The sequence below is a fragment of the Hyperoodon ampullatus genome, assembly GCF_949752795.1.
Source record: "Hyperoodon ampullatus genome assembly, chromosome: 8".
Classification (NCBI taxonomy): Eukaryota; Metazoa; Chordata; class Mammalia; order Artiodactyla; family Ziphiidae; genus Hyperoodon; species Hyperoodon ampullatus.
Genome location: NC_136921.1, coordinates 49,178,945 through 49,201,058, shown reverse-complemented (window position 1 = coordinate 49,201,058; position 22,114 = coordinate 49,178,945). Strand labels below are relative to the sequence as shown.

At 34.2% G+C, this 22,114-nt stretch overlaps 1 protein-coding gene across 1 annotated transcript in view; it reads left to right on the top strand.

Moving 5' to 3' along the window:
* FSIP2 (fibrous sheath interacting protein 2) overlaps positions 1 to 10,546 on the top strand; it is a gene marked incomplete at its 5' end in the record, with an annotated part of 128,443 nt that extends 117,897 nt beyond the window's left edge. Inside the window, 4 exons of the mRNA XM_079710693.1 lie at positions 1,711 to 1,757; positions 4,855 to 4,898; positions 8,108 to 8,177; positions 10,390 to 10,546. Coding sequence (XP_079566819.1) covers positions 1,711 to 1,757; positions 4,855 to 4,898; positions 8,108 to 8,177; positions 10,390 to 10,526 — 298 coding nt within the window. The 3' untranslated portion in view covers positions 10,527 to 10,546. The remainder of the gene's footprint in view (positions 1 to 1,710; positions 1,758 to 4,854; positions 4,899 to 8,107; positions 8,178 to 10,389) is intronic.
* Positions 10,547 to 22,114: the final 11,568 nt, after the last annotated feature.

Genomic DNA, 22,114 nt, shown 5'->3' with positions numbered 1-22,114 from the left:
TTCTGCAGAAAAAGAAAAAATTCATTCTAGAATTTATATAGTATCTCAAAGGACCCCTAACAGCCAAAACAATCTTGAAAAGGAAGAACATACTTGGACTTCCTGATTTCAAAACTTACTACAGAGCTATGATAATCAAAACAGTGTGGTGCTGACATGAAGACAGATATGTAGACGAATGGAATAGAATAAAGAGCCCAGAAACAAATCCTTAATATATGGTCAAATCATTTTTGATAAGCATGCCAAGACCATCCAATGGAGAAAAAACAGTCTTTTCAACAAACAGTGTTGGGAAAACTAGATAACCACACACGAACAAAAATGAAGTTAGACCCTTACCTTATACTGTGTATAAAAACTAATTCAAAATGGATCAAAGACCTACATAAAACTATAGAACTCTTATAAGAAAACATAGGGGGAAAGCCCCATGACACTGGATTTGACAATAGTTTCTTGGATATGATACTAAAATCACAAGCAGTAAAAGAAAAATTAGATAAGTTTGACTTAACCAAAATTAAAAACTTCTGTGCTTCAAAGGACAGAGTGAAAAGTCAGCACATAGAATGGGAGAAAATATTTGAAAGTCATATGTCTGATAAGGGATTACTATCCAGAATATATAAAGAACTCCTATAACTCAACAACAGCAAAAAACCAAACAACCTGATTAAAAATTGGTCAAGGGACTTGAATAGATACTTCTACAAAGAGGATGGACAAATGGGCAATAAGCACGTGAAAAGATCCTCAACATCACTAACCATTAGGGAAATGCAAGTCAAAACCATAATGAGATGCTATTGCACACCCATTAGGATAGCTATTATCAAAAATTTTTTCAGAAAATAACACATTGGCAAGAATGTGAAGAAACTGGAACGCTTGTCCAGTGCTGCTGGGAATTTAAAATGGTGCAGTCACTATGGAAAACAGTGTGAGAGTTTCTCTAAAAAGTTAAATATATAGAGTAACCATATGATCCAGCAATTCTACTTCTGGGTATATACCCCAAAGAATTGAAAACGGGGACTCAAGCAGATATTTTTACACTCATATTCATAGCATCATATTCACAATAGCCAAATCATGGAAGCAGCACAAGAGTCCATTGATGGATGAATGGAAAAACAAAATATGGTATATACATTCAGTAGAATATTATTCAGTTTTAGAAAGGAAGGACATCCTGACACATGCTATATGTCACCCTGAAGACATTATGCTAAGTGAATAAGTCAGTCTCAAAATGACAAATATTATATGATTCCACTTAGATACCTAAGTAGTCAAATCACAGAGGCAGAAGGTAGAAGATTGGTTCCAGAGGATGGAGAGAGAGGAATATGTGGTGTTAGTATTTAGGAGTACAGAGTTTCAATTGGGTAAAATGAAAAAGTTCTATAGACGAATGGTGGTGATGGTTGCACCATAATGTGAATGTACTCAAGAACAGAACTGTACACTGAAAAATGGTTAAGGTGGTAAATTTTATGTTATGTGTATTTAACCAAAATTTTAAAAGTTGGGAAAAAAGAGTCAATTTAGAAATAATTTGCATTCAATTTGGAAACTCAGTGATACACTCTTCCAGGTTTACTTCCATATGAAGAATGACTGACAGATTGTTCTTTTACTTAACCAGTAATTTCTTGATTCATTAAATACACAAAAAATTAAATATTGTTTTTTCTTTTGTTTTAGTGAGACTGAAGATTGTATGGCAGACAAAAGTATAAAAATTATGGAAGGTTGGATTTTTGTATTTCTTGATTTAAAATAGAAAGTATTCAAAAGGACACTCTACTGCTTTGATCAGTGTTTTTAATTATCAAACCTGAAGTTGATACTTTTTTTTTTTCCTATGAGCTTATCTACTTTTAGAAATGATCCAGTACTACATCACCCAGGAGTTAAAATAAGTCAGCTAGTTTGCCTTATTAATGATTTTGGTCAAGAATATGGTATAATATGAATTTATATTTACCATGCTCCTGTGACAAATATTCACAAAATCAGGGTGTATCATATGATAGTTTCTAGCTGAACCAGAACCCATGATACTTGGATTTAACAATTTCTTTGAGAAGTTATCCTTCATTTGTGCTTAACCCTATCAAAATGTACCCCAAAAAAGGCTTTTAAAGCTAAATTTATTTGCTTACATTTAAATATGGACCTCACTTTGTTGTTGTTTTTTTAATCTTTAATTGTACTGACTGCTTAGAACATTTGTGTGAGGACTGTTTGACACTCTGTTGAAACCTCAGATGATTAATGTGGTTCTAACAATGGTAGCATGTCCAAGAGGTTGAGTGTCATGTTTACTATAAAGTGGCCTTGAAATTTGAACCACAGGTTTACCCTGGCTATTTCAAACATACAACTCACTTAGGTTGTTACTTAAGAAACATATTCTCTCAACTTGGAAGTCATTTTTATTAAGATGGGATTCATAGAGTAACAGTAAGCATGCCAAAATTCTATAAATGTACCATAACCAGGGGTCAAAATAATCACTGTATGATTCCTATATTATGGAATCCTAGGCTGCTAGAGTTAGACAGAAATCACTTACTATAACGCCCCTCATTGTTTACATGAGGAAACTCAAGATCAAGGTGAGAAAATGTCCAAGATTACTTTGAGTCAGAGGCAGAACACAGTCTAGATCCCAAGGCTCCTGACCCTAAATTCAGTGTTTTGTTTTTTCCAACTTTGTTGCAATGATCCAGGTTAATTCTTATATCCTTCAGTAATATTGCAGCTGTCCAATTCAATCATTTATTCATTCATTCATTCAAAGATTTTACTGAGCACCTCCTTTGTGTTCTAAAATCCCATGTGTGAACAAAACTGACAAAGTCCTTGATCTCAAAGAATTTACATTGTAACTTGAGGCAGGGCATCAAAGATAATTCCAGGTATAAGTATTTCCCATCTTATCTGGGACAAAAGCCAAAGAACTTACAGTGGCTTGCAAAACCTTACATCATCTGGACATCACTCCAAATCCCTATTACTTCTCTAACCTCCTCCTCTGTTTCTCTTTCTGGCTCACCCTGCTCAGGCCTCACTGACCTTCTTGCTGTTCCTCAAATATTCCAGGAATTCAGGGTCTTTGCACTTGCTGATCCTCATGTAGTGCTCTTTCCTCTGTATCTACATTGCTCATTCCTCACCTTCAGAACTTTGCTCCAATATCACCTTCTCAGTGACATCTTCTTTGACCACTTTTTTGAAATTGTAACTTCATTCTCAAGATGGCACTACATATTCCACTTCTTTGCTATTTTTCTCCCTAGCATTTATTACTATATGCCAGACTGTATGTTTTAATTAATTGTTTTTTCACTACCTCCCTCTAGAATGTAAGCTCCATGAAGATCACAGCTATATTCCCAAGAGCCTAAAACAGGCATATAGTAGGAGGAGGCAGTTGGTAAAATAGGAGAGACTATGGGAATCTAAGGAGGGTGCACAAGAATTCTGTTTTGGTTATGTTAAGGTATTAGATATTAGATATTTAAGTTGAGGTGTCACATAAGCAATAGGATATTTCAGTCTGGAGTTCAGTGACAAGCTTAGGGTTGAACACATACATTCCTAATTTTAGTTTATAGTTTTATATAGAATATGGGAGAAAATCTCAAATAAGTCTGATTATGTTAGATCCTGAATTAGCAGGAATTTTTCTGTGACTCTTCATTAAAACAAATTCCTAGTATATCCTGGAAAGTTGATAGCCATCTAACCTGGAAACATAAAAACTGGTGTTTGGAATAATAGTCCTGGTAATAAACCCAAATGTCCTCAGTCATTTAAAAGCAAAAGTCAGTTCAGCTATATGCGATATAGAGTCAGACACTTTAGAAATATTATCAACCAACAATGAAAGTTTACCAATTTTCTCAGATAAGTCAGATAATCAGATCTTATCATATTTGAGTTAATTGAGGTTTTACTATTTTTTTCCAGAACCTACATTGACCCAAAGGGTAATTCAGAGTGTAATCACAGGTGTTGACTCTTGATGATCGCATGTCTATAAAATGCATACTTTTTACGTATGAGATCTCATTGTGTCCTCTTGAGGGACAGGCAGGAAGATAGTCTTATTCACATTCTACATAGGAGGAAACTGGGAGAGGAGTTAGATTAAATTTGCCAATATTCACACAGCTCTAAGTAGTGAAGCCAAGACTCAAACTCGGGTTTTCTGACTCCCTAACACATTAGCTGGGGTCTTTCTGAGACTTATCTCACAGTACCATTTCTACCTCCTTGGGTTGAATTCTTCTACTGGTGTCTTGACCTCCCCTGAAATTTAGGTAACTTTTAGTTCTGTGCAACTCCACAAGGTTTCTTCTTGGCATTGCCTCAAAATTTTCCTGATTTTCACTCAGAGTATTTCATAAGACTAGCACCTTCTTCTTTGTTCCAATTATCTGCTTTTAATTAGCTATGTAGAATCAAAGAGTGTTAAAGCTAGAAAGGCCCTTAGGAATCACCCACAGGGTAACTTCTCATTTTACATGTAAAATAAATAGGCCCGTAGGGATTGAGTGGCCATGCATAGATGTATACCTACTAAGTTACAGAATCTGCCTTTCCTACTACATCACACTTCATCTTTCATAATTTCTAAAAGAAGGGCTACGATATGCCACAGAATTCTAACGATCTCACCTATTTCAGTTTTGTTCACATAGTCTGTACTCTAAAAATAATAATAATTTCTTCTATCAGCCTAAATTCTATGACTTTTTGGTGAAAAACAATAAAAATCAGATTTGTGTCAACACTATTTATGCCTCAGAAAAAATACTATTTTTCCCCCCTCTACAGCAAGTTCTCAGGAACGAAGGCCAGAAAATTCAAACAATTTTAAGGTAAATATTTTTCAGTATCCTCTAATTAGAATACATGGAGTCCAGGTGAACATAGCCCAATTTTCAAGGTCAAACCAGGGACTACGTGGTGCTATTTGAGAGGCATCAGGAAGCATTCCCCTATTTGCAATTTCTTCATGCTCAGATCTCTCCTCCTGGCTGAGACTTCTTGGTGGTACCCAAGAAATCTATTAATTCTCACCTTAGGGTTAAGTTATCATTCCTTGCTTAAGTGCATAGGATAAGCCACTGTTCCTCCCTAGCACCTAATCGCAATTCCATCCCTTAACTCTGTTACTGCAGTCTCTGGAGGAAGAGGGAGTGAGTCACTTGGCCCTGCCTAGGGCAGGTAGACCGAAGTGAGGGACTTGGTGGAGGCAGGGAGGAAATACAAGCAAAAATGGAAGAGAGCAGTTTATAAGAAATAATTGCTGATTCCATCTATTTCTCTGTATTCCTAAGGACTGACTGTCTAAAGGCAGTTTTCCAAAAGGCCCAGCTGTTCTCCAGTGTAAACTCAGAAAGTGTCCTCTTTGCTAATCCTTTTTAGAAAGCTTCCAATGAGTGCTCAAGCTACAAATCCTCTTCTGTTTTGTTTGTTTCTTGGCTCAATTTAATCCCATTTTTAAGCAAATCTCCCCAACCCCATGACATTACAGTCCATCAATTATCCAGTCACTTCTCATTATCAGAGTAATTTTCAGAACCATATCTTACAACTCATACTTAAGATAACTTTTGCCACATATCTAAAGATGCTGGGTTAGTTCCTCACTCAACCTAATCTTCATTTTTGAACATAAACATCTATTTGATAACCTCAGGCTGCACTTAGGCCATATTTTCCAAGTAAAATCATATGGCACTAAAGGGGAGACAATGAATCTCTAGTCTGATGACAGGCCATTCCTTGTGCCAAAGTGAATTGCAGGCTAATCTGGACCCTTTTGGTTCTTGCCCTTTTCCTTGCTTACTGCTTTTTCCATGGTAAAACTATAACTAAAGTTGTTATTCAGTCCAGTTCTGAGTAAGGTGGAGTAAGCACATTCCACCTGTATCTCTCACTGATTAAAACCAAAAATATTGGACAACTACTGAGGGTTCTGAAAAGTAAATAATAGCAGGAGTTTGAGGAGGGAAATCAAAACTCAAAAAATAATACCATTATGAGTTTCCTGGGTTTTTTCCTCTCACATCTCCTAGCAATGACCCAGGGCAGTTCAAATCCTGTAATTATATAGAGGGAATGGATAAAATAAGAAAGCTCCAAGAGAATCCACTGCTCGCTGTCTTACCATAATTAGGAAGAAGTTCCTATGAAATGGAAAATAGGGAAGCCCACTTTTTCACCCTCTTCTGCCCCTGCCACAAGGTAAGTTTCAGCCATAAAGCTACTCAACAATGGCAGCAAAGGCTGTGAGGCACTTAAGACTGAAAGAAAATCCTTCTGACCAGAGGAATTAGGAAAAAGGCTCCAGTAACCTGAAGAACATTAGGGGGAAACGTGCTACTTTTTTCTCTGCTTTCTCTTGTTAATTTACCCCAGACATGGATACAGTCATGGGATGTGTGAGACAGCACACAGGAAGGCTAGAAGCACACAGCATTCTAGGCATAGAACCAGAAAAGGGGACTGCTGAGAGTCAGAGACACTAAAAGAAATCAAAGAGAGGAGGGATATCAAAAAAGGAATCTCTCCAAATCTGCTTATAAATTGTCTCCTGAGATGTGCATGCCAGGAACTGACCTGAAGTTCTACAGACAAAAGGCTATGAGAACTTGAACTACAGTCTTAATAGTGGTATAGACTAAAAAATACCACCGAGACTTTGAAAACTGAACTTACATTGGAACCACAGCCATAGAAGGCAGAGTAGGATGTGTGGTCTGAAACTTCATGGGTTAATTACGTACTTCAAAAAAATCAACCTTCTACAAAGGATTTTAACAGTTCTTAGAATCACACAAATTGTTTAAAATGCTCAGGATATAATCCAATATTATTTAACATACAAAGAACTAAGACAATGTCTACCACTTTCAAGGGAAAGGACAAGAGATGCCAACTCCAACATAGCCAAGATTTTGAAATTTTCGGACAAAAACCTTAAGTGATTTTAACAAAGTTCCACAAAGTAATAGCAAATACTCCTGAATCTAATGCAACGCTAGATGTTCTTAGCAGAACTTAAGTATATTACTCATCTCATAAGTAGGGAGCATCTGCTCCCTACTTATAGATTAGGGATTATCAACTCTAATTCTCACAAATTAGAGCCATGATTTTTTAAAAATATCAATATCTGCCCCACCCTCAAGGATTTCAATTCCAGTGGTGGTATGGGACCCAAGTATTCATATTTTTTAAAAATTTTCCACAGATAACTCTACTGTGAAGCCAATGCTGAGAATAAATTCTTTAGGTAGTCTCTGCTCCATTTTATTCTTTAGGCACCCTGTTCAAAATATTTCAATACATAAACTACCTCAAGTCCTTTTGGAGGAATTGTAATAAAACTCATTAATATCTGGTAGTCTTTACATAATCTATATACAGTACATTTTATGTTACATGTATTTAGCCTTACTTCATTGACTTTTTTACTTTTTAAATTGCTAGCATTATAGAATAGTTACAGTGAAGCCCAGGTACATGTCCCAGGCTATTTTATACCTTTCTGGGAAAATTGCTCCCTTTGCATTCAAAGATATGATAAAGACCTACAGAGTAAAATCAGTACCTGAGTTATGTTCCCTGCCGTAGCTCCACACACCTACTTTACTTCTCTAGATTCCAAAATCGATAAAATTTCCATAAAAGGAAATTGGGCTTATATAGTAAACATCCATTTTCCTTCTCTTATCTCTATTATCAGAAAAGAATTTATAACTTACTTCTCACTCCAATTCATCCAAAAGGGGAGGGGGGAGAGACAGAGCTGACATATTTTGTCACTTTTAACATGCCTGAACCTTTAATCATCATTTGGTAGCCAAGGCCCATATCTATGATAAGGGTCAATCCTAGCCATCATAATTGGCAAAACGTATGAGTCTAAGTCTCAGAGAATAATTATTTGTGACTGCAGAACACAGAAATTATATAAAATGCTGTAATGATTGTGCTACATCTCTTGAGGATTTCTAGGTATCTCTAGTGTGTAGTATCCAACAAAAGGTCGAGTCAATACTTTGTTTTGTCTTGGCAGTTTATCACCATATTTAAAAGAAACAAGAATATTCTTCGTAGTGTGAATTCCTCAAAAGAAGTCATTTCAGGTACAAAATATACTATCCTTTTAACATTACTCCTAGAATGGGTAGTTTCTCCCTTGCAGTATTGACATGTATTATCAATATGAGGTTGCTATATATAAAAATATAAATAGTAAGATATTATTTCCATTTGCAGTTTTCTATGCAATTCTTAAACCAAAGGAGTAATAGATAACAGAACTAACGTTGAATAGGTATCAGCTATCTTCATTTTACTAAACAGAAAGTGAGAGTAGGTTACTCAAGGTCACCCCAAGCTAGTAAGCTGCAGAGCTGGGATTCAAATACAGATCTGCCCGACTTCAAAGCCTAAGCTCATTCAACGTGACCACAGTTCACATAATCAAATGTTCACAGGAGCTAGGTAGGTAAAAAACAAGAGCAGTATTTTGAGCAGGGGTCTGTGGTCCACTGGAGAAGGCATGCCCCATTTAAAGAAGGGAACTCTTACTCAGGTCCAGTCATTGGCATGTTGGATTGTTGCCATGCCTTCTAATTCAGGTCCTAGCATTTTTCAAAAGAAACTTGAAATGGAAGTTCTCTGTGAAAATTCCTGACTTTCAGGTTTTATCAAGTAATGCAAAACACTTTATGGACCAAACCAAACTTGTTCATATCTCCTACACCGTATTATATTCCCTCTGCAAGTCTTAAAGCCCTAATTTACAAATGAGAAAGTGGAGGTAAATAACGGGCTGAGGTTATACAGCCAACAAATGGAGAGCTTTTAGGGCTCAAAAACATATCTTCTGACTCTGACCCAACATTCTTTCTTCCCTCTACATTGTGGTTCCATATAGTTGCCATTGCATCTCAGAATTATGTCCTTAATGACAAAGATAGCTTAAAGTTTTACTGTGAAAAGAGCTATTAACTGATAAACACAAGCGTTCACTATTCTCTCTGGGGATGATGCTATTAACCTAGGACACCAGCAACCCACCAGTCATCTAATAGTGAATGTGGATTTGGGCAATGTCTTCATTGTGTTTCTAGGAACTGCTTTATACTGGAAACCACCCAGAATACTTTTTAACAATGGACCCTCTCTAGCTGGCTAAGTTAGCATCTTAGAGTAATGATGCCCAGGAACCTGCATTTTTAACAAGGCCACCAAGTTTTCAGAACATTAACTCTTACCTCTCCAACGAGAACTTCAGAAGGCTTGTATCAGTGCCTCAGTCGTGTTAGTAAAATTTTTATCTTGCCTTTTCAGAATATACATCTTTCTCTTTCATTCATGCTTTTGTCTTATCTGCTGCAGATTTTGGCTTTTTCCTTTTTATAGCACAGTAAAAACCTAAACATACATTTTTGTTCTTTATTCTGTTGGCTTTCTTAGTTTTAAATCTGCTGTTGGCTATCTTAGCTTTAACAATAGAAGATTACCTTGCTAGAAAAGACAAATCTAGGTAACTGCAAGAGGTATAGTCATGAACTTTGGCATGTATTGGAATTAAGAAAAAATGGGCTTTTACTATCATGTGTGTTTTCATGTCCTATCACATCCTATCATAAAGTTTCAGAAAAGTACATATTTGTCTTTATATGTAAAATATTCATTTTGTTAAATTATAATATGATATTCTTAGAGTCCATGCCCTGAAGAAGTGGTATAGAAAAATGAATCCAAATGGAAATTTTTATTATCTATACAGCCTCCTGTCACATGACAAAAAAATAAAAAATACTTGAAGTTAGTCAACTAAAAATTTACCCAAAGTGGTGAGAAATTATAGCAGTTTTAATGCACTTCTGTTTTCAAGTGAGCACTCTGAAATAGACACCCTCACTATATAGCGTTGAAAGTTACTTTCCCATGTGAGTTTAGCTCATCAGACTTTTTCAGAGGTTTTTCTGCTAGAAAAAGAAAGGTATTCTTTGTACACCTGATTAACGAAGTATCAGAGGGCAGCATATAATAATGCCATGAGAGTCAGAAAGCTGTTCCCTGTCCAAGCTTGGCCACTCCTCATGTGACCTTAGGCAAGGTTTCTGACCTCGCCAAGATTCATATACAAAAATGGAGATATTTTTCCTGTTTCCTTCACAGGAGTGTTGGAAGAATCAAATCAAAAGAATCTTTCTTTTTTAATCCCATAAATTATTCTATAAATGTCAGTTTTTGAATTCTAAATCATCAATTGTATAGTATGGCTGCCTCAAATAGAATATCTAATAAATATCTGTACTACTTTTTTTGCTTTGTCCACAGAAACTCCCAAGCCTAGTATTCCTAAACGAGGATCTAAAATGCTGGCAAATGTATCTTCAGTTGTGTCAAAGGTGTTTTCTCGAACTAACACCAATATTTCCAAATCTTCTTCACCACCTCACCAGGACAAGCACTGAAGTTTCTATACCTGATATAACTATGCTTATTTTCCTTAGAAAATAAAATGTTTTTTCAAACATAACATAGTGTCCTGTAAGATGATTCTTATAATGCTGAGCAAAATATTAAAAGCAAGAGAAGTATATTAGAGACCTGGGTGAGAGAAAGTTTTGATAATGCTTTTGATAAGCATTTTGGTATAAGACGATGCTGAGTGCTAGTATTATTCAATACATACTTGCCATGAAGATAAAGAGACCAAAAGTGTACCTAGTAAACCCGTTAGCCCTCATTACCCATCAGAAAATGAACTTGAATTTTTCCTGTTAAATTTTTAGAAGGTATGTTCACCAAAATAGTTAGCAAACTGAGATGAAACTCAAGCTTAATTCTATGACACAGCTATGAAACTGATTGGTTCACTATAAAAGATGTATTTGGATGTTCAAATAAAAGTATCTATACCACCTGCAGATAAAATTTCATCAGTTTATAAAACACCTCCCAAAAAGATCCAACTATGGATAAAGCACCATCAAGAAGTAAAGAATTATTGTGCATAAAATATTATATATATATAAAATGACCCCGTGACTAAAAAACCCTTTTCTGACAAGGTACCTTTTGTGGATAAAATACCATAAATACACAAACTGTTGGTCAATAAAGTTATTAAATCCTTTATATAGATACCTTATATGAATATAGATACAAAGATTCTATTTGTAAGAACATAAAAAGCACTGAGGAAAACTTAACAAGATGGATAGCTAATGCTATCTATTTTTTCAAAATCAGTTAATTTGCTACTTTGTGACATGGATCCAACTTCGTTCAGCATGTTTGCCTCTGGATTCTAAAAGTCTTGTTTAAAAGATAAAAAAGGTGGACCAAACAGTAAAGAATTTCAGTCATCATCACTATCTACCCTAATGCTGACTCACACATTTTTAGAGAATGTGGTACCTTTTATCTATAATCTTCTTGACAGTAGCCAGTGCTAAAGCAGAAACATCTGAGAAAATTTTGTTTTACAAAATTGGATTTCCTTTAATAAAGTTAGTGACGTTATGACAGATAGCTCCAAAGGGAAAAAATGTAATTATAAAGAATTTTTACATTCCAGTGATGATGAAGCTACTCAGTTAGTAATGTAGTCTATTTATAATAATCTCTTATAAATTATTTGATCTCAAAGATCATACAAAATGATGTACCCTATAGATGTAGACCTTTTCAAAAATGATACTTGATGAGAAGTGACTGGCAGTCCAGATCAAAACAATTTTCAGGAGAACTAATTCTTCCAGTGTGCATAAATTGACAGTGGTATTGAAAGTATCCTTACAGATGTCGTCCAAACAAACCACTGATGCTCCCCAGCTTCAGAAATCACATACTTTTAGGCTGCCTTTTAACATAACAGAAGATTTTACTGTAAAATTTTTTATCAAGGTTCTCATCCATGTTTTCAAAAGTTGATAAGGAAATAAGCAAATCTTAGGCCTGAAATGCACTCTGATTTTAAGGCATTCTGGTTCACATATGTCTCTAATTAAAGATTTAACATATAAGAGTAATGTACTCTCTGATAGAAGGTTTTTAATGATAAAGGAGATTTCCAATTTTCTCCAACTCGAGAAAGAAGCATAAAATTCAGAATTCTTGAAGCTGTCAAAATTATGGAAAAAGTCGTTTAAATTATTGATAAATTTAAGTTCTAGAAAAAACCTTAATCCTGAAAAGCTTCTGTTATATGTCATGTGTTAAATGAAACTTTGGGACTGTTTAGATAACTTAGTGGGAAAAAATGCATATTACCTGATAAAGTCTGTAGTAGCTTAAATTTTTATAAGTAACGAGCTTTTGATTCTGAAGAATACCTCTTAATCCATAAGGCATGGGAATGAGTTCTCAGGTTGTTGACTCTGTTTCTGTTACACAGAGGCTGGCAAACCTTTTATGTGAAGGGCTAGATAGTAAACATCATACTTTTGCAGGGCATAATGGTCTGTCAAAACTATTTCATTATGCCTTGCTAGCACAAAAGGAACAATAGACAATACATGAACAAGTGAATGTGGTGGGAATTCGATGAATATTTATGAAAAGTAAAATTTGAGGGTTTTTTTTTACATTTTTACACCCCAAAACATCATTTTTTTCCAGTGATTAAAAACTTATAAAACCATTCTTACTTTGCAGGCTTGTCAAAAATAGATGGCAGGCCAGGTTTACCCCATGGGTGGTAGTTTCCTGACTCATGTACTATGAAAATTTGGGACCCATAAACTAACTGAGTTTGATATTAAAGGCACATATATTTCTAAAAACAATGAACTTGGGGAGTTCCCTGGCAGTCCAGTGGTTAGGACTTGGAGCTTTCATTGCTGAGGGCCTGGGTTCAATCCCTGGTCAGGGAACTAAAATCCCACAATCTGTGCAGTGAGGCCAAACAAACAAAAGCAATGAATTTTACTAGGGCAGTTTCAAATTTTATTACAAAAAATTAATACATAAGGTTCAAATATTCATCTTTTTAGTAATTTGGTTATTGAATACATTGCTGAGATGGCACATGAGCATTCTGCTAAAATATACCTTGAGTTAGGAAAAGAAAGTTGGAAAAAGAAAGTTAGATCAAGACTTAATGTGAGGTTGAATTGCCAGTAAGAATTGTTTACTACCTTAGAAATAGCCAATCAAAATGGATCCAGACATATTTTCAGAACACTTGATAATCACATTTGCAAAAACCTCACCATTAGTTTAGATTGACAGCAAAATTGAGTATACACCTCAAAGTTCCCATACCCCCACAGAAACACTGACAACAAGCAAAAACTGTCAAACCCAACTTTTCAGAACTCTGGAAAACAGTTAAAGGTTTACAGTAACTAATCAAACATTGAATCAAGAAAAAGGTAACTTTCAAATGGTAGCAAAGATTTATGATGTTTTTACTTGTCCTTGCCCCACCCCCTCCCCAGCACAGTAGCAGTCTTAAAGAAAGAAACTTGCATGCCTTGTGTAAGTTCTTGGACCCTGCTTTTGAAGGAAGCAGAGCAGACTTCATTGGAAAATTATTGCGTTTGTCTGTTACAAACTGGGAGCTGCCTGAAATGCAGAAAAGCACTTGTCCCTGTTCAGCTTAACTGGGAACTCAGACCAGAAAAGCAGTAGGCATAGCTCAAAAAAGCTGCAAGCCAAATTAACAACTCACAGATGCTTAGGGGAAAAAAAATGTGATGGAAACATAAAACAGATGCCAAAAGCCCTGGAACAAAAGTTAGGGAGTTTCATTAAGAAATTAAGGAATTCAAAAGCACCCATGAGAGGAATTTAGAAAGCCATGGACATGCCCAGAACAAAACTCATGCTCAGAAAAGATATGAAACACCCTAAATTTTCACCTCAAACCAATCCTTAGGCTCAGTGTAAGCCTACCTAAGTATTTGAAGTAGTTCCCTTCATAGATCCAATCTTCACAGACTAGGGTGTGTATGTTTTTTAGCTCCTGGTGTTCAAGGGAATCTCTATGAAAACTCTAGTTTAACACAAGGAACAGAGACTTCAGTGACCACAGAAGATGAGGAACACATCCTCTGAAAATATAGTTTGGGGAAGTCACTAAACAAATGGGCTACTATAGCCTTCAAAAATCAAAAACATAAAAAACCCAAAAAACACGGAAAAGAGGCAGATCTAATTTCCAAGTTACCATATTATAATATGCAAATGTCCAGTTTTCAACAACAAAAACAACCCAAAAAACCCCACAAGGAATACAAAGAAACAGGAAAAATATAGCCCCTTTAGCGGAACAAAATAAACATTAAGAAACCCTCCCCGAGGGAGTCCAGACTTTGGAGTAGTTATACAAAGACTATAGAACAATTATATTAAATATCCTCAAAAAGCCAAAGGAAAACATAGACATAGACTGAAGGAAATCAGGAAAATAATATGTGCACTAAATGAGAATATCAATACAGAAGTAGAAATTATAAAAGGGAAACAAACAGCCACCATGGAAAATTTTGACAGTCCCTCAAGAAGTTAAGCATAGAATTGCTACATATTTCATTAATTCCACTTCTAGGTATATACCCAAAAGAACTGAAAGCAGGGATTCAAATACTTGTGCACCAATGTTCATAGGAGCACTATTCACAATAGCCAAAGGTGGAAACAACCCAAATGTTCATCAGTAGGTGAATGGATAAACAAGATACATTATAAATGTACAATAAAATATTATTCAGCCTTAAAAAGGAATAAAATTCTGATATACACTATAACATGGATGAACCTTGAAAACATTATGCTAAGTGAAATAAACCAGACACAAAAAAAGTTAATGTATGATTTCACTTATCTGAGTTACACAGAACCAGAAAATTCACAGAGAAAAGTCGAATAGATGTTAACAGGAACTGGAGAGAGTGTAGATTGGGAAATTATTGATTAATGGGTATAGAGTTTCTTTGGGGGATGATGAAGAAGTTCTGGAAATGGATAGAGGTAATGTTTGCAGATCACTGTAAATGTACTTAATGGTACTGAATTTCACACTTAAAAATAGTTAAAAGGGTAAATTTTGTTATGTATTTTTATCATAATAATAATAAATAACTTGTAAAAAATGTAACCACACAGATTCTGGAGATGAAAAGTACAATAACTGAAATAGAAAATTCACTAGAGGGGTTCAACAGAAGATTTAAACACACAGAAGAAATAATCAGTGAACTTTAAGATAGAAAAATTGAAATTATTTAGTCTGAGAAGCAGAAAAAAAAATGAAAATAAACAGAGCCTAAAAAACATATATGAGATAAGGACCTATGTGATACTGTCCAGCAGACTAAAATATGCATTATGTGAATCCCTGAAGGAAAAGAGAAAAAGGACAGAAAGAATATGTGAAGAAATAATGGCCAAAACATCCCAAATTTATCAAAATTCATGAATCTGCAAACCTAAGTTTCAAAATTGGATAGACTCACACCAATAAACATTATAATCAACCTGTCAAAAGACAAGCTATCATGAAAACAGTGAGAGAAGTGACACCTCACATTCACTTACAAGGAACCTCAATAAGATTAACAGGTAATTTCTCATCAAACTATGTGTGGCAGAAGACAGTAGGATGACCTGTTTAAAGTGCTGAAAGAAAAAAACTATCAACTAAGAATTCTGTGTCAAAACTGTCCTTAAAATAGGGAGAAATTAAGACATTCCCAGGCAAAATCTGAGGGATTGTGTTATCACTAGACCTGCCCTACAAGGATTTATAAAAAGAATCCTTCAAATTGAAATGAAAAGATGCTAGACAGTAACTCAAAGCTTTGTGAAAAAGTAAAGTTCTCTGGTAAAGGTAAATACATAGGCAAATATAAAAGACAATGTTATTAATTTTGGGTTTGTAACTCCATATTTTCCTATAGGATTTAGAAGACAAATACATTAAAATTATAATTCAATGGTATTGGCCACATCATGTATATATTTTTTACAATACTTATTGTATTCTACATGCAATAAGTACAGGGGAGAAGAGGAGATAAAGCTGTATAAGAAAAGCAATTTTCCATGCCATTAAATTATGTTGACATCAATTCAAATTATGTTATAAATTTGTAAATGTATTCTCTCCATGGTATGGTAATAAAATAATGTTATGTTATTAACATTTTAGATGTTAATAAAACATCTAAAAATATACAGAAAATAAAAAGATAGTCAAATGGTTCACCACAAAAAAAGCAACGACACACAAAAGAAGGCAGTGATGAAGAAAGTGAAGGATAAAAATAGCTGTAAGCACACAGAAATAGTTAAATGGAAAAATCCTTCCCTATCTGTAATTACTTTACATGTAAATGGAATAAATTCTCTAATCAAAAGGCAAGGCATATAGAATAAAAAATAATAATAATACAACTATATACCGCCTACAGGAGACGCATTTTAGATCCAAAGAAACAAATAGATTTAAAGGATGGAAAAAGATACTCCATGCCAATAATAACCAAAAGAGGCCTAGGTTGCTATATTAATATCAGACAAAATAGACTAGGTCAATGTTATGAGACAAAAAATGGCATTATATATTGATAAAAGGGTCTATTCATTAATAAAACAATTATAAACATATCTGCACCAAACAACAGAGCCCCCAAAATAAATAAAGCAAATAATGACAGAATTCAAAGGAGAAATAGTTTTTCAATATACCACTTCCAATAATGAATAGAACTTCTATAAAGAATATCAATAAGTATTATAGAAGACTAAGGTAAAACTATAAATTGATTAGACCTAACAGACAGGTAGAGCACTCCACCCAGGAAGAGAATCCACAAGGGCACACAGAATATTCTTCAGAATAGACCATGTTAGGCCACAAAACAAATCACAATAAATTCTAGAAGACTGAGTCAAAGTATCTTTTCTGACCACAATGGAGTAATGCTAGATATCAATAAGGAACACTGGAAAATTCACAAATATGTGGAAATTAAATGACATACTCTTAACCAATGGGTCAAAGAAGAAATCTCAAGAGTTTAGAAAATACTTTTAAATAAATTAAAATAATGATGCAACATAACAAAACTTACGGGATGAAGCAAAGGCAGTGCTCAGAGGGAAATTTATAGCTATAAACATCTACATTAAAAAAAGAAGAAAGATCTCAAGTCAATAACCTTAACTTCACACCTTGAGGAACTAGAAAGAGGAGAAAAATAAACCCAAAGATAGCAGAGGAAATGAAATAATAAAGATTAGAATTAAGAAAAATAAAATATGAACTAGAAAAATAGAATCTATGAAGCCATGTGTTTGTGTTTTTGAAAAAATGAAAATTTACAAACTTTTAGCTAGATTGACCAAAAAATAGGAAGCTTTCCACTTTTCACTATTGAGTATGATGTTATTAGCTGTGGGTTTTTAATAAATCCCCTTTATCATGTTGAGGAAGTTCCCTTCTAGTCCTAGTTTTCTGAATGTTTTTATCATGAAGGAATGGTGTATCTTGTCAAATGCCTTTTCTCTGTTCATTGAGATGATCAGGTCACTTTTCTTCTTCAATCTATTAACATAGTCCCAATTACTTATTTAGGGCTACTGTTACAAAGCACCACAAACTGAATGGCTTAAACAACAGAAATGTCTCACAGTTCTAGAAGCTAGAATTCTGAAATCAGAGTTTGTCCTTCCTCTGAAAGCACTAGAACAGGATCTGTTCTAAGCCTGTTTTCTAGCTTTTGGTAGTTCCTTGATTTTAGGCAGTATAACTCCAGTCTTCACATTGGATTTTCCCTGTGTATGACTGGGTTTTTACATGATGTTCTTTCTACAATAACATTAGTCATATTGAATTAGGGTCCCACCATACTCCACTACAACTTCATCTCAACAAATAATTACATCCTCAATGACCCTATTTCCAAATAAAGTGACTTTATTTGGTAGAGAGGTTAGAAAATCAATATATGAATTTGGAGGGGGCACAATTCAAACCATAACACAGTGTATAATATTGGTTAGTTTTGTCATGTTGAACCTTCCTTGCATTCTGGGATAAATCCCATTGAGTCATGATGTCTAATCCTTTTAATATGCTATTAAATTCAGTGTGTTAGTTTTCTGTTGAGAATTTTTGCATTTATATTCATAAAAAATACTGGTATTTAATTTTCTTTTCTTGTGATGTCCTTACATGGCTTTGGTGTCAGGGTAATGCTGGCCTCATAGTACAGGTTAGGAAATGTTCCTTCCTCTTCAATTTTTGGAAAAGTTTGAGAAATACTGGTGTTAATTCTCATTTAAGTGTTCAGTATAATTCACTACTGAAGCCATCTAGTCCTGGATTTTTCTTTGTTGGGAGATTTTTAGTGCCCTGTTTCATCACTATTATTCAACATCATAATAGAACTTTTATTTGCCAGAGCAATTAGACAATAAAAAGACACAAAAGCCATCCAAGTGGGAGAGAAAGAAGTAAAACTATCTCTATTTGCAGATGTGAATACACATCCCCAAATATGCAAATCCACAAGAAGGCTACTAGAACTAATAAGTGAACTCAGCAAGGTTACAGAATATAAACACAAAAAGTCAACTGTATTTCTATACACCTAAAATAAATAATCCCCCCCAAAATTAAGAGCAATTCCCACTACAATAGCATACCTAAATAAAATAATAATCAATCAATCAAGGAGGTGAAAGACTTATACAATAAAAAGTTCATAACATTTCTGAAAGAAATTTTAAAAGGAATAAATAAATGGAAAAGACCTTCATGTTCTTATATTTTTGGTAATGGATTATTAGATATGACACCAAAAGTGTGAGCAACATATCTGGACTCCATCAAAATTAAAAACTTTTGTGCATCAAAGGATATTATCATGAAAGTGAAGAGACAACTTGTAGAATGGATGAAAATATTTAAATATTTTCAAATTATGTATCTGATAAAGGTGTAACATCCAGAATATATAAAGAACTCATGCAACTCAAAATAAAAAACAATTAAAATATGGGCAAAGACTTGAATAGACATTTCTCCAAACAAGATATAAAAATGGCCAATAAGCTTTTGTAGACATGCAGTATCATTAACCATTAGGAAATTGAAATCAAAACCAGAATGAGTTACTGTTTCATACATACTAGGATGTATGAAACAGTAACTTTTCATACATACTAGAATGACATACATAGTATGTATGTTTCATACATACTAGGATGACATACATAGTATGTATGTTTCTTACATACTAGGATGACTTTTTTTTTTTTTTTTTTAAGGAAAATGACAGGGTTGGCCAGGACATAGAGAAATTAGAATACTCTTAAATTGCTGTTGGGAATTGCAGCTGCTGTGGAAAAGTTTGGTGGTTCCTCAAAAAGCTAAACATAGAATTACCATATGACTCAGCAATTCCACTCTGAAAACAGGAATTCAAATACTTATATAATAACATTCATTGCAGTATAATTTGACAAAAGGTGGAAACAACTATTGTCAACAGACGAATGGACAAAAACAATGTGATATACACATATAGTGGAATATTATTCAACCATCAAAGAATGAAGCCCTTACACATGCTATAACAGAAATGAACCTCTAAAACATTATACTAAATAAGTGAAATAATCCAGACACAGGACAAATATTTATTCTACTTAAATTATATATTGTATACAATAGGCAAATGCATAGACATAAAAAGTAGATTAAAGGTTACCAGGAACAGGGGTTGAAGGTAGGAATGGAGATTACTGCTTACAATTACTACTTAATTGTTGCAGTTTCTACTTGGAGTACTGAGAAATTTTTGGAAATAGTGGTGATGATTCCTCACCACTATACATCAAATAATGGTGATGTAATCCTCACAGTGATTACACTGTGAATGTAATGCCACTGAATTTTACACTTAAAAATGTTTAAAATGAAAAATATTGTATGTTCTATCACAATAAAAGAAATTTAAAACTCTCACCCTTCTAGAGAAACTGAAGATGTTATATCTAACTAGAACTGGACATAGAATAACTGAACCGAGAAAAGCATCAGTAAATGAAAAGAGTTACTTACTAGGCACATCTAATGCAGAAAACAGGAAGACCTATTTCAATAGATAAACCTAGACAACTGGATGTAACGTTTTTAAAGGTAAGTGAAAAAGGCAATGATGAGAAGAAATGAGTGGTCAGTGAGACACAGTTCTTCTGTTACCCTCTTAAACTGGACTCTGGGAATGGAAATGCAGTAAAACTGACTGGCTGAAATTGTAATCCTCATTGACCATTCAGAAGAAATGCAATCTTTTACAGTTTCTGCAATTCTTCATTATGGATATTCTTTATCATACACTGTAGTGATGCAAAAGGGCCAATAAATAGAATAATGGAAAACTAACCTCTAGTATAGTTTTAAATCCTCAAACTAGTGTTCCACAGTAGCACTGTTCTTATTTTAACAATATTAATTAGACTTTAAATACTAGGTTTCCCTCACTTTTTCTTATATTTGCATTATATAAACCTTTCTCATATATTTTCACATCCTCATAATAAAACTAACTTCTTCCCTCTTTTACCTTGTCCTAAAGCTAGCTATCCCAATGTTGCTAATCTTATGCATCATTTCAATAAGGAGCTTATCAGGTCAATAGTTTTATCTCATACTCTATTTTTTTGGAAAACATAGATATCATGACCAAATGCAATGTGCAGTTTCCCACTGCAGCATGGTCAGAAATGCTGGCCTATAGCATTTCTAAGGAAATTTTGTGGGTTTTTTCCTTAATTTATACCAAACTCTAATACCGGACTTGCATTTTTTCCTAAAGAAGAAAGGAGACCAATTACTGAACTAACACAGTACTTCATACATAGAATTATGAGTTCACCCTCATATATCCAAGAGGATCTAATTTCATTTGCTGCTTACATTCAATTAAAGCAACTAAAAACTACGAATCTGAGATGTAAATTAAGCATATGGCAAGATGGAACCCTTAATAATACTTTGAGGAAAACAGTGATCAGCCCTCAATCTTTGTTGACTTCTTGACCATTCCTCCATTCCCTATCTTCTATGGTCAGTTCTTAGACCTCCATTTTCCATCTGCTTCCCTACTCCTGTTTCCCTGATTTCTATTTCTTTTTCTTGAGACCATCTTTGTTGTACAGTGATGCAATGGATCAAATTTTTGGAACGTGTTAGATTATTTAATTGGGACACAGGCACTGAGTTAACAATAGTACAGTGCCTGTACTATAGGCCCAAAAACTCACTGATTCAAAGCTTGCATTTTTGTTTTTAGTATTCAATTATTCAATTTGTAAATCTAAGTCTCCTTAAACTTGTAACACAACCTGTCACTTATAATAGTCACTTGTAAATATAGTAAATTTGTGTTAAAGTTAAAGGCACTCACTTTTACTTGTGTCCTTTGTTCAAATAATACTTAATTAGTTTATCATTTTGACAGTGGAGAATTACCTTAAATATTTACCAGTTTACAAATTTCATTAGGTAAATTCCTTAAGATGGTTCAAGCTATATGAAAAAATTAGTCTATTTTTCTCAGGCATTCAAAATATCTACATCTCAATCTAGACAACAAAGGCTTCCTACCACTTATAAAACTCTTTTAAATTTAATAAATCAGACTTTTAAATTTAAAAAATCAAACACTCAAGTATTTCAAACAAAGCATGAAGAAAAGCATAGCGATTATAAAATTTGTCACTACGATTCTTAAATATATCAAATAAATTAGCAATGCTATGGATTTTTTATAAACATGCACCCATTCAAGTACACCCACACACATATATGAATATTTAAACATTATTATAATTGTAAGGCAGCTTTAAGCTTTGTGACCAAAAATAAAGTTTGGGGTGATAAATTTCATTGGTGGGTGTCATTAAAGGGCCTGAAACGACTGAAGATTACCAGCATCACCTCACCACTCTAAGGCTAAGAGCAATGATCAGAGAGGACACCCAACTGTCAATATTTGCTCAATTGAAGGAGTCATCCCCAAAAGACTATTTGTCCTCT